Genomic DNA, 14,103 nt, shown 5'->3' on the forward strand with positions numbered 1-14,103 from the left:
TGTAAAGGTACCGGTACCCCTGACCATTAGGTCCAGTCGCGGACGACTCTGGTGTTGCGCGTTCATCTCGCTCTATAGACTGAGGGAGCTGGCGTTTGTCCGCAGACAGCTTCCGGGTCATGTGGCCTGCATGACTAAGCCGTTTCTGGTGAACCAGAGCAGTGCACGGAAACAAAAATTTCCTTACAAAAATATATTTGAAAGCAAACAGCAGGCACTCCTACAAGGCAGCTGATCTGCTGCTCCACACTAGATGATGATGATGATTTATTGAATTTATATACTGCCCTATACCCAAAGGTCTCAGGGTGCTTCACAGAACAAAACCAGAATATAAGACCACAAACTATATAATCAAAATAAAAACAACAACCCAATAGCCCCCATCCCCCCCCAAAAAACCACATTTTAAAAGGGCACAGGATGTCTCAAATCAACCAAAGGCCTGCTTAAAAAGGAATGTTTTTGCCTGGCACCTAAAGGCAAACTTCCCTGGGGACAGCATTCCACAGATGGGGAGCCACTGCAGAGAAGGCCCCGTTCTCATGTTGCCACCCTCCGGACCTCTCGAGGAGGAGGCACATGAAGGAGGACCTCAGAAGATGATCTCAGGGTCCGGGTAGCTTCATATGGATAGACCTGGGGTCTTGCAACGCACATGCAACGAACAGCCTTCAGCAAACAGGTGCATACTCTGTATCCCACCTTATTAGTTTTTGCACCATATTTCCCAATCTCTGGTGGCTATTATCTTCAAAACAATCAAGCAAACTCCATCTCCTAACCTACTAATGAAGAACCACTAATTCATCAGTGTTGTTGCACTCAGGTTCTATAGGCTTCCTATAGACATGTGGTTCACCACTATGAGAACAGGATGCTGGACTAATGGGCCACTGGTTGGATCCAGCTGGTTCTTATGTTCTTATTGCCAAGCTGTTAGTTAGCAATCTGCCTAAGAGAGGAATGCTCAGCCACAATAATTTTTACACCACCAAACAAATGTGCTGATATGTCATTCATAGCATTGGCTGTTGTTTATCAATGACTGGAAGAAGAAGAAAAACAGGGTAGTGATGATAAGTGCAGAACTTGAGGATGACGATTATTCCATGCTAATTGGCAGAGTTCAGCACTTTCGAACTGTGTCAATACAAAAAATCTTAAGGAACCAGGAACAGTGGCCTGCCAAGAACTCTTAGGGGATGATCATTTCTACTTGCTGAGCACAGAGGAAATTGTGACAGAAAAACACTACAGCTATCAACCTTATTATTTGTGCATGCCTATAAAGTTATACAAAAACTTTGGAGGAGAAAAGCAACCAAAGCCCATCTTGGTAGATAACGGACTTGGAGTTCAGCCACTGTGAAATATGCACTCTAAAACCTTATCTTCCAAGTTCTTTATTGTCTGAGTGGAGGAGGCCGCAACCTCAAAAACTTTAACTATGTTATTTTAATGGTTTCTTTATTTGGTTTGACATTCCAAATTCCTAAAGAGTCAGGAAGCTTCCTTCCGTGACCCTCGCAGGGCAGAAACAAAAAAATCATGCTGCAGTGAGTGTACATGCAAATCAGAAAGTTGCTTCCGCTACCCCCCCTTACTCCACCCCAAAACTATCACATTGACTTGGTATTTTCACAGAGTTGCAAAAGCTTCAAGGGAGGAAGACTTTTACTGAGTAACATTTAATGAGTAGGGTGGGTGATGGCAAAACTACACACTATGCTAACTGCATTTAAGGTGATCAGTTTTTAAATAAAAACACTGAGAAGCATTTGGAGCAGAGCAGGTGAAGAAATATTAACTTTTCTTGACGGAAATAGCCTTGTGAAGCTGTTGTTTGCATCAGGAAGGAAGCTCATTGAGTTGTAGAGTTGGAAGGGTCACCCGACGGTCATCTAGCCAACCCCCATGCCAGTGTTGGGCCTAACGTAAAGGATCCAACGGTCCAGCATAGTTATAGGTGAGCGAAGAGATTATGGCTATATACTACACCTCCAAGATCAGAGGCAAGATGCTTCTAAATCTCAGGTGCTAGGGATCATGAGTGCAAGAGGGCCATTTCCCTCATGTCCAACTTGTGGACTTCGCAAAGACATTTGATTGGCTGCTGTGGGAGACATGATTCTGCGCTAGATAGGCCTTTGGCGTGATCCAGTAGGGCTCTTTGTACGCTGTTTTGGAAAGACAGATCAGGATCTGAGGGGCCAAGGGCAAGGGCACAGAAGAAGGCCAAAGGCAGAGTCCAGAGAAGACAGTGAGATGGGCAGGGCAAGATGGGTGAGGTGAAGCCAGGGGAGGAGGAAGGGGTGTGGTGCGTGCGGGTCACCCTGGGTGTCACCACTGAGGGGAGTGACAAAATGCCGGGCGGCACTCACCGTGGGGCCTGCAATGCGCCAGAGCCACACGTCTCTCCTGGGACAGGTGGCTTGGGCGCGCACCCAAACGGTCTGCCCACCGCCTCCCCCCCCCAACTGAAGGGCAGCTGAGTGGGAGGCGGCAGGCAGACTCCGGAGGCCCCGTGGTGTGCCCTGCCCCTATGAGTGGCTCACCCCGCCCCTGGGCACACCACCCCAGGTGCCCGAGTGGCTTCCTCTGCCGCTGGGTGAAGCACCCAGATGCTGCACTGCTATTTTCACTGATGGGTTGCTCAGAATAAGGAGCTGATTCTGAAATCTAGACTTTACAGGGCCCGGTAGATTCAGGTAGGCTGATACTGCAGCCTACACAGCACCCTTCATACCCAGAGGTTGGCCATGGTTGCCAAAAACCCAGTACACTGGTGGAACAGGCGATAAGGTGCCCAAGGCTGCTTTGCTGAGGCTCTTGATTGAGACCTGTCCCTAGCCCAGGATCCTTACACGATACAAACATGGGATTCAACCCATGCACATTTACAGGTGTGTTTCTTTAAACTTCCTTGACGTTCCTTAAAAAACCAAGGACCATCACAGCAGAGACACAGATCCTGCTTTCGCTCGCTTGTGTGCGTTACAAGCCAGACTTTTGCTGAAGGCGAATCTGATATGCCAATTCCATGCTGATAGTAATATCTATAGTTCCTTCCTTCCTTAGTCACTTTTCAGGCTGCATTTTAAGTGAGGGCTGACTCTACAAACATGGCCCGAGAAAACAAAATTAAAAGCACATTTCTGCTGGCACACTCGCATGCCTTTCCAAAATGATAAAAACATTCTCAGCCGTGCATGCGGATTGTGAAAAGCCACGCTGGAATAATATTGTCGCAGCCCACTCAACTTGAGTTGCACTGCGCAGCGCAATTATGTCAGGGGAAAGGCATTTGTAGGGGGGGAATCTGCTTTTCTCATTTGTGAATGAATTGTTCTGTATGCTAAAGTTTGACAACAGTAGCGATCACATTTCTGACTTAATAAAATACCATGACACTTAGTGAGACACTACCTCATAGTCCGTTGCCGACCGACACTATCATGTTACTGGGTAAAACACAGCAAAGCTGGACAAGGCAAGAATGTAGACCATATTTTACTACAGTACTTGGTTACCAGACTAATTTTTCATTCTTGCAGATTTTGCTTTTGAGACCTTGGTGAGCAACGAGGAGGATGTGAACATCTGGGTGGCTCAACATGAGGCTCCAGTTTGGCTTGAATAAAGTTTGGTAATGAGGACATTTCCAAGACCAGGCTCCACATCTGTTGGCTTTAACTGATATGCTGAGATCTCATAGGGATCTGTGATTGCTGTGCCTCTTACAGGCCATGTGGGTAATTAAAATAAACCACAAGCACTACTTGTAGTCTCCAAGAGCAATTGCTATGGTGCTGTAATGTTTAGATCATCTCTCTCTGGTGATCAAATGCGAATCGGTATCTATAAATAAGCCAACAGGAGATGGCAGGCTCGCAAGGGAAATTCTGGATTTTATGGGCTCCAGAAGTTAGAAGATAGGATTGTGATTTTGTGAGTTGTCCAAAAAAGAAGAAGAAGCCAAAATTCTTGTATTCTGCCCCTTAGGACTTATGCTTGCAAATGACACTGCAGTTTCATTCCTAGTATTGTAATTTTCTAGCCAGTATGGAATTTGACAGCATATACACCCACACCCCCACACCCCCACCCTGAAACTACAGACATTTGGAAATAGAAATAAAAGTAATTTACAAAGTTACTTTGGTGCTCTGGTTAAAATGTGTATGCTCCTCATTCAAATACAGTTTTTTATTTCTTTTCTGGACATCTCAGCCTTAGACAGAATTACTGTTTCCTCCCCCCTCAAAAGCCGATATCTTACAATATGAACATTGGTTGGCTCTCCTATACATATGATTTCACTGTCCAAGTAAACTTTACTCTAATAGATCAACATGTTAATGTGCTTGAGAATTTGGGTTGCTAATTCAAAGCAATGTTTTGGATATGCAGTTCTTTAAACGCTTCTCCAACAGGGCAAACAGTCTTAAGTTTCAGAATGCCCAGTTGATATAATTCCATGAACATGGATGTTAAAAGTGCCAATACAATTGCACAACCAGGAGCAAAGCACATCAAAGCATCCACAATGTGTTCAGGGATTACATCACACTCGGTAGAACTTCCCACTTTCCATAGGAATGGAAAAGCAAGAGGTTAGCTTGAACCAGGGACTAACGTGAACAAAATTTACACCTCCCTGACCCTCTTGGTCTCGCTACTCCTCCAGCCTCATGAATGCATCTTAATTACATGCTAACCTACAAATGAGCCTGCTGGACCAATTCAGTTTTGGGTTATCTAGTCTTGCTTACCTCCTCATATACCACTTGATGGTGCTACAACATACTGCAACTCTGGCAGATCAAACAGGGCACAATTCCCTCTGCTTGCTTTTCTACATCCCTCTCTTTCACTGACACTCTTTCTCTGCATTTCTTTAGGCCAGCTAGACTAGATGACAGAGATGCAGTCCTGGCATTGTCTTTTTACACAGAAGCTACAAACGTGACTGCATCTGTGGCAGAGGAGGAGCTGCTCGAACCTTTCTTTATTACCTGTCATCCCCCCCCCCCCCCGGATCCAAGTCCCTCTCCCAGGGACATTTCTTCCCGCACAGGAAATATATTTATTTCCTTTAAGCAGAGAAAAAGCACCAGGAAGGAGCAGTATTGATCAAGAAAAAGTGGCTCCATAGCTGCCCACTCAACTCTTCTGTTCTGTGCAACTGGAACTTTTACAAGTGCCACTTAATGTTTGTTCTGCGCTAGCAAGGAACCGATCCTTTAGTGTAGCAGCACCTACACTCTAATATTAGCCAGGTGGGTCTGTTTTTCCTGTTACTGGTGCCTTCTGAAAACTGCTTTGTTCAGGAAAGCCTACCCAGAAGACATGCCATTTTACGATGTGTATTTGTTTTTAAATGTAGATATTTTGATAATTGAGCCTATTTTTAATTTTATTGGCATTTTCTTCTGAACATTTTATATCGTTTCATGTTAAATGCTTAAAGGGACCCCTGACCATTAGGTCCAGTTGTGGCCAACTCGGGTTGCGGCGCTCATCTCGCTTTATTGGCCGAGGGAGCCGGCGTACAGCTTCCGGGTCATGTGGCCAGCATGACTAAGCTGCTTCTGGTGAACCAGAGTAGTGCACGGAAACGCCATTTACCTTCCCGCCGGAGTGGTACCTATTTATCTACTTGCACTTTGATGTGCTTTTGAACTGCTAGGTTGGCAGGAGCAGGGGCCGAGCAACAGGAGCTCACCCTGTCACGGGGGTTCAAACTGCCAACCTTCTGATCAGCAAGTCCTAGGCTCTGTGGTTTAACCCACAGCACCACTCGCGTCCCTGGTTAAATGCTTAAGAGCGCTGTTTCTCTAAAAGTGGACTTGGGGACTTTGGACCACTTTCAAGCCTGGTCCACTGCCTCCTGGTTTGCCTGTTCCTCCCATTAGCTCCACCCTTTGACTGGTCCAGTCAATGCCAGCACCAGCAATTCCTAGCATGCCTAGTGAAGATAGCGATGTTCAAGAGTGGAGGAGGGAAAAGTAAGGGTCGGGGTGATTTTCAAGGACATTAGAAATCAATTATGATTACAGGCAAAAACAAAATATCAAAGCAGGAATGGAAAGGGGATAAGAGAAGAATGTTATTAGATGAAGAAAATGTAGGAGTCCAAGCGAGGAGGGATGTGGGTGAACTGCTGAATGGAGTGGCTGGGGAGAACAGGTACAAGTTGACAACAATGGGCCAGGGTCTTTCACAACGATTTAGGGGGATAACTAGAATCATAGAAGAATCATAGAGTTGGAAGAGACCACAAGGGCCATTGAGTCCAACCCCCTGCCAAGCAGGAAACACCATCAGAGCACTCCTGAGATATGATTGTCAAGCCTCTGCTTAAAGACCTCCAAAGAAGGAGACTCCACCACACTCCTTGGCAGCAAATTCCACTGTCGAACAGCTCTTACTGTCAGGAAGTTCTTCCTAATGTTTAGGTGGAATCTTCTTTCTTGTAGTTTGGATCCATTGCTCCGTGTCCGCTTCTCTGGAGCAGCAGAAAACAACCTTTCTCCCTCCTCTATGTGACATCCTTTTATATATTTGAACATGGCTATCATATCACCCCTTAACCTCCTCTTCTCCAGGCTAAACATGCCCAGCTCCCTTAGCCGTTCCTCATATGGCATCGTTTCCAGGCCTTTGACAATTTTGGTTGCCCTCCTCTGGACACGTTCCAGTTTGTCAGTGTCCTTCTTGAACTGTGGTGCCCAGAACTGGACACAGTACTCCAGGTGAGGTCTGACCAGGAGAACTCTCCTCTTCCATGCAAAATCAGTACGGATGACTGATAGAAAGCCATTCAGTTGGAATGAAGCTGCTATTTAGCATCGTATGGGAGCTTCCCTCAGCAAAAAGGAAGCTTTTCCCCACTCCTCTGACCAAGCTACATTTTCAGGGTTCTCGGGGGGACGCTATGACTGTTAAAGTGGTATAATGGTTCTTCAAAGGTATAGATGATTTGCTTTCTGAAACTCCATGGCAATGGATGTTATTTAAAGAAAGAGTAGCTGCGATCTCTCTTCGATTTACAAGCATCTTGTCTTCCAACACAACACTGCTTTGGATGTACCAAACTCCTCCTTGCATGAGAAATTCTCTCAGTGAGCAAGCAGGGGGACTGACTCTAAGGGGGAAAGGGGCTTGTGAGTCGGTTACTTTCTCCGTCCTCTGCCTGCCTCACCTTCCCTGAGAATTTTTCAGTGTGAAGTACCATCATGTGCTCTGGGGAGCAAATGGCAATGTTGAACACACAAGTCAGAAGCACCTGAGCACTCCTTCAGCATTTATATATATTTAACTTTGCACAACTGCCACCTTTGACACTCTCAGAAATCAGACTCCAATTCTTATAACAGAGGGTTTGCTCAGACAAATAACCATTCCATCATGAGAAGAGAGAGTTGTGGTTTGTTTGTTTTTCTATACTAGCCTCCTAGAGCCAATGCTGTGTTGTCTAAGGACATCTCAGCCACAAACTAATGCAAACTGCTCTGTCTAGCTGGCTAAACTAAGCATATTTTTAGCACTGCAATTGCTGGTTTGCCATGGGGCAATACACACTTTCCCTAGTCAGGGTCCATTCTGTAATCAAATTGCAAACAGAATTTGGATCGTTTCACCAAACAGATTTCAAGCTTTTGGTTTGCTTGAAGTATACTTAAAAAGACGAATCCTTAAAAAACAGCCTTAAAAATATGAAGGCTGTAACTGCTAAGATCTCAGACTGCAATCCTATACACATTTACCTGAGAGCAAGTCCCAATGAACTCAGTAGGACTTACTGTAGACAGTCAGTCCCAAATGCCTTCCAGAATCCCAAGGGCATCATTTGCCCTCCCACATTTTTAAAAAGTAGGACATAGTATTGTCCCATTTTCTGCAAGGAGACACCGGACCCATTTACTCAGATCAATAATGTTTACATAATTTATGCCATTCACATGCTGTTACTTAAATTTATGCAATTCACATGGTTTTGGTTCTTTGGGTTGTAGAATTCTTGTTTTTTGAACTGCAGCAGGCCAAGAAACCCAAAATTACTGTTCTCTTATGTGGGATGGGAAATAAAGACGTACAAATGTTCAGGTGGTTAGGTAGAAGTTTTCCCTCCCTGTCTCATAGCACTAAAAATCAGGGTCATCCAGTACAACTGATTGGCAACAGATTTAGGGCAGACAATAAGAAGTACATCTTCACACAGCATGCAGTTAATTTGCGGAGCTCGATGCCACAAGACGTGGTAATGTCCTCTAGCTTATGAAGTCTATCAATGGCTGGGGCCTCCAGGTTCAGAGTCAATATGCCACTGAATCCTACTTGGTGGGAGCAGCCACAGGACAGAGTTATTGCCTTCATGTCTCGCTTGCAGGCTTCCCAGAGGCATGTGATTGGCCACTGTGGAAAAAGGGATCCTGAGACGGATGGACCAATGGTCTGATCCACCAGGGCTTTACTTCTGCCCTCCCTGCTTGCAATGGTGTGTCTTCTAATATGAAACAAGCCCTTGCTTGCCTCGTGGTGAGGAATTGACAGCACATATGCTAATCCTCAGATGCTTTTGGGTGGTCTGTAGCCTCTTGTTAGAATCACAAGAGGCCCAGATTTCTGGCTGCAGCTTTGGCAACGTGGGATCATGAAACAAGAAGGCCCAGTAGAGATTGTGGTTTCCACGATCTGGTGGTGCCTAGTCCCTATTCATTCCTCCTGACAGACGAGTGGTTTTTTTGTAATTGGGTCTAGCCATTATTGAACAAGTATATCTCAGAGGCAAGTGCCACATGCTCATGAGACACGGCTTCTCTTTCACCACAGCATGTATGAAAACAAGAACCGCATGCAGCTGAGATGAATGCATTAGCTGCAGCTCGTGATGTGCTTCCAGGTGGTCCCCGCTCAGTAGAAACCTATGGGTCTCAAATGGGCGAAACTTTGTAGAAAACAGAGAACAAAAAAGATTGGCTTCTTTTCTGAATGAGCAAAAAGTGATGGTGGCTGTTCAGAAGGAGTCAGGCTGACACTTCTTTAATGCTTTCCCCCTTTTACTTTCATCCCTAATAAATAAGACTGCTGGCAGAGCCTGTATTATTTGTTATTGTCACAGCTTTTTTCTGGGGGGAAGGGAATGCAGGGGTACGGATACCCCTAAACAGTTTGTGAATCTAAGTTTGGCTTCACTGAGGGGCAGTATTTCAATATGGGTAGGAAATTGAGAGTACGCCTAAACATTTTTTTTTAGAAAGAAAGCACTGATTATTATCATACAGTGCCCAGCTATTTCAAATGCTGTGATAATGATGAAGATGATGGGGAGGGAGGGAGGGGAAAATAATAGGAGATACTGATCTGCATCTATTTAGCTCTTGCTATGTGGGCTCAAAGCTAGTTTGATACATGGCCCTTGGCTCTGCAGGTAATTTAGCTTCACCAATTTATTAATGTTACGCTGATGACGATTTGGGTTTACCTGCTGCAACTTGAGTGTTGCTTTTCTATTATTGGGTCTTGATCACATGAAGGAGCCAGCTTATTCCCACCCCAAACTAACTAACGAATAACCAATAAAACAGGAAGCCCCAGGAGGCACAGGTAGCAAAGGCTTCATTCTTGAAATTTAGCAATACAGACACACAAAATTGTGACCATAACCCTCCTTTCACTGCCAAATAACCAGGGAGGAAAAACGTAAAGAAGACAGATTCAAATACTCTCAAAATATAATTTTACCTGCAATTATGTGCAATCCTATACAGACTTACCCAGGAGTTCAGTTCTACTGAACTCACTGGGGCTTACATCTGAGTAGACCTGCACAGGACTGCACTGTAACAAAACTTTGGTTATAGAAGGACAAATGTTTCCAAAATGGGTAGATAAAAAAGGACGTATAAATTGAAAGGAAACCAATACCTACCTCGAGGTCATTAAAAAACAGGTGTGTATCTGCAAGGTTGAAGATCATTTCTTCCATCATAAGGCCTATCCGGACGGATGTGGTGGTGTCCTGTTAGAAAGGAAAAGCTGTCAACCATTTTAATATCTTTGGATTTTGGGATTAAATTTTGAGAAAACATATGATACTGAAACTCTACACTGGGAAAAACAAACAAAAAAGTAAGAACTTGCACCAGAATTAGGATATGTAATGCTATTCCCTCCTCTGTTCCTGTCTATCTTAACTTTATATATATAAGGATACCCCTACATCTCTCTCTCCCTCTCCTATAAACCATGGCAGCACAATACGGATTTCTATAAGCCTTGCCCTAATTTTTTGCAGATTTCTGTGGAGGCATGTAATTGAATGGTGAGGTTAATCAAACAAATCCGTCTGGGAGAACCTACAAAGCAGCAAAATGCACAGACAAGAGCGTATTTCTGTCAACCTTTGCGGCAAATAGTGTTGACAACGGTTGATGTATATACGCATGAACCTAAATTATTATACATTCTTGGTGTAGCTGTTAATTAAAGAAGAATGGCTGCGGTTCCAGCCACATGGGTAACTTATGGGGGGCTGCATTGAAGGAAAATGAAAGCTCTGATAACTTGATTGCATTTGAACATGAAAGCTAAGGGCCATCATCATTTCTTTTACTCGAAAGGTTTTTGTTTCAATATTCCCCCCCCCCCCCGAAAACCTTTGTGGCTATAACAAAAGCCAACAATAAACAGAACAGCACAGAGATTACAGAAACAGCAACTGGCTACTCAAAACGTTCTAAATCCCTTTCCCCACTACAAGTTACTGGATTGCATCTACTTTTTTCTTATATATTTGAGAACAGGCCCCTGCCTCTTTCCAAGGGCTGCATGTGCAGATCACATGGGTAAAGATTTCACCAGGTATGGTCCATGAGTGCAGCCAGACAGGGGAGTAATTGTTTGTCCAAACAGTGTTACATGAGCCTACAGTGATGTAAAAGTAAGTATGGGAAATTTCTTGTAGCTGCTGTTAGTTTTAGCACAATGGGCTCACATCTTCTCCTTTGTCGACACTCACTCAATATCACCCTTTCCCATCTTTCTGGCATGTCCCACCTTCCTTTTTAAAAATAATTTTCATTTTTCATTTAAAAAACCCCAACCACAACACAATAACCATTTTTTATTTATTTGTTCACTTGAGATAACCAAATTTACATACTGTTTGACAGTACTAATACTTCTAAGTGATTTTCTTTTTCAAGCGATTTATGTGCTCCTGCCAACCTAGCAGTTCAAAAAGCACGTCAAAGTGCAAGTAGATAAATAGGTACCACTCCGGCGGGAAGGTAAACGGCATTTCCATGCACTGCTCTGGTTCTCCAGAAGCAGCTTAGTCCTGCTGGCCACATGACCCGGAAGCTGTACACCGGCTCCCTTGGCCAATAAAGAGAGATGAGCGCCACAACCCTAGAGTCGGCCATGACTGGACCTAATGGTCAGGGATCCCTTTACCTTTATATATATTCTTTTTTCTAATATTTTTATTGGTTTTCATGATAACAAACATCTTATAACAATAAACATTAAGAAATTAAAAAAAATTGAACAACTGTATCATTTTGCATAATGTTTGTATTCAATACAGTGCCAAAATATGGAGTTTCTCCCCTCCCCCGACTCCCCTCTACCCCCTCCATGGTTCCATGATTTCATTGTTAAATTGTGCATGTCCAAATCATATTTCCATCCATTCATATCTATTTTTATCTATTATGATAGTATTGCAAGTGCTTTTTGGAATCCTGCTGATGTATTTACTTGTATACAATGCTTTGTCATATATGCAATAAAAGTTTCCCGTTCATTTTTAAATTTGTTATCATCCTGATTTCTAAGTCTACCAGTTAGTTTGGCCATCTCTGCATATTCCATCAACTTATGTGCCAATTTTTTTGTGTGTGGGAATTTTCTCCTCTTTCCAGCATTGGGCTATCAATATTCGTGCAGCCATAGTCGCATACATGAAAATATTTATATATATTTTTGGTATTTCTCTTCCTATAATTCCTAATAGGATGGCTTCTGGTTTTTTAACGAAGGTTATTTTAAACAATATTTATGTATTATTTCAAATATCTCAATAAAATTATAAAAAAATAAAAAGAGAACCAACCACATCTTCTCATTCTTGCATTGGAGTCAAAAAGACAAATGTATCAGCATTAACGGAGAGAAAGAGATTTAGATGCTTGTTAGCTAAACCTTGTGAAGCCCCATGCCTAAATATTTTATTAGTTTATCTGATCTGATCTGCCATAGAGGGCATAGTTCTCTCTCTCTCTCTCTCTCTCTTTCTCTCTCTCTCTCTCTCTCTCTCTCTCTCTCTCTCTCTCTCTCTCTGGGATTTCTGTTGACTGGTTTGAAAAGCAGCCTGCACATGATGTTAGCCACAATCCACATATATCCTGTTTTTTTTCTTGGGAAAATGCTGCATTTTGATGCGTTCTCCCCCAAACCAGCTTCAATCTGAATGGAGAAAAAGAATGATCTGGCTGCGTTTTAAGCGAGTGATGTGTACAAAGTCTCTGACTACATGGGGAGACTTCAGTGCATGCAGCTGTATACAGCGGGGCTCTCTGCAGATACTCTATGACAGGGGTCAGCAAACTTTTTCAGCAGGAGGCCGGTCCACTGTCCCTTAAACCTTGTGGGGGGCCGGACTATATTTTTTTTTTGGGGGGGGAGAATGAAAGAATTCCTATGCCCCACAAATAACCCAGAGATGCATTTTAAATAAAAGGACACATTCAACTCATGTAAAAACATGCTGATTCCTGGACCGTCTGAGGGTCGGATCCGGCCCCCAGGCCTTAGTTTGCCTACCCATGCTCTATGAATTAACTGTGTATGAAACAGGGGCTGAGCCTGCCACTACAGAGCCATGTCACTTCACTGAATGCATGATTAAAATTTATTTAAAGGGTCTTGTGTCTCTCTATTAAAGGGGTAGAGATTTTCCAAGGAGAATTATTGCAGCTGGAAGATTCTGCAGCGTGTTTGGTTATGAGTTAACTTGCTCATTCCTTGTATCTCTAGAGGCGGCAGTAGCCTTGAACAGAAAACATGCTTGGAACTAGGTTATTTTTTAAAGAGAAAACTCTACCTACAATATTCAAGCTTTTGGCGAAAAGTAATAGTATATTTTCAGTGTTCACACTTACAATTTTTAGACGTTTTGTGCCAAGTAGAGATTGTATTTAACACAGTGCTAAGGCTGAGGATCTGTCAGTTGCAAGGATTTTCCTTGCATAGCAGAACCTTCTCCCCCTCTTGACTCTCTCCACATCTGTTCTGAGGTCCCGTCCGTCCCCCCCGCTTGCAATGCAGGAATCTCTTGCCCAACGTGGGGCTCAAACTCACAGCCCCAAGTTTCCTGTTGCACTAGAGGGAATCCTGTCTTTTGCTAGTGAAATTATATAATTGATATAGTTGAATTCTGATATCCTGAAGTACTCTCAGCTTTTCTCCTAACTTTGGTACTCTGCCTACCTATGCTTGCTCTACCCATGTGGCTACCCAAGTTTTTGTTTAATTATTTCCCCTGATTCTGCTAGGCTTGTTTTCTTGAGGTTAAGGCATCCTATTCAACATTAGGTAAAGGTAAAGGGACCCCTGACCATTAGGTCCAGTCGTGGCCGACTCTGGGGTTGTGGCACTCATCTCGCTTTATTGGCCAAGGGAGCTGGGGTACAGCTTCCGGGTCATGTGGCCAGCATGACTAAGCCACTTCTGGCAAACCAGAGCAGTGCACGAAGATGCCATTTACCTTCCCACTGGAGCGGTACCTATTTATCTACTTGCACTTTGACGTGCTTTTTAACTGCTAGGTTGGCAGGGACATTAAGGTGTCCCTAATGACGGTATGAAAATAAGCAGGTGGTGGCACATTTCATGTTTTAGACCTCATGAATGTCCACAAAAGAACAGGAAAGCCGGTCAAGAGGTTAAGGACTATTCTTCAGCATTTCTCCCATCATGTTTACAAACTTCTTTCCATGGCCTTGAGGGCTAGCAACGTTTTTATTTAAAGAAAAGCTGGGCTTGCTAAATAGCTTTCAACTATGGAGCAAATCCTACAAGGAAAGTCCACAT

General features: G+C 43.6%; 1 protein-coding gene across 5 annotated transcripts in view; it reads right to left on the reverse strand.

Annotated features, from left to right (window-relative positions):
• The window catches only part of EYA2 (EYA transcriptional coactivator and phosphatase 2), a 131,343-nt gene that overhangs the window by 10,769 nt on the left and 106,471 nt on the right, over positions 1 to 14,103 (reverse strand). For all 5 annotated transcript variants that reach the window (XM_083508121.1, XM_083508120.1, XM_083508118.1 and 2 more), the window contains exon 10: positions 9,938 to 10,027. In XM_083508121.1, the coding sequence (XP_083364247.1) occupies positions 9,938 to 10,027 (90 nt within the window). The remainder of the gene's footprint in view (positions 1 to 9,937; positions 10,028 to 14,103) is intronic.

The sequence above is a fragment of the Podarcis liolepis genome (genome assembly GCF_965112155.1).
Source record: "Podarcis liolepis genome assembly, chromosome: 6".
Classification (NCBI taxonomy): domain Eukaryota; kingdom Metazoa; phylum Chordata; class Lepidosauria; order Squamata; family Lacertidae; genus Podarcis; species Podarcis liolepis.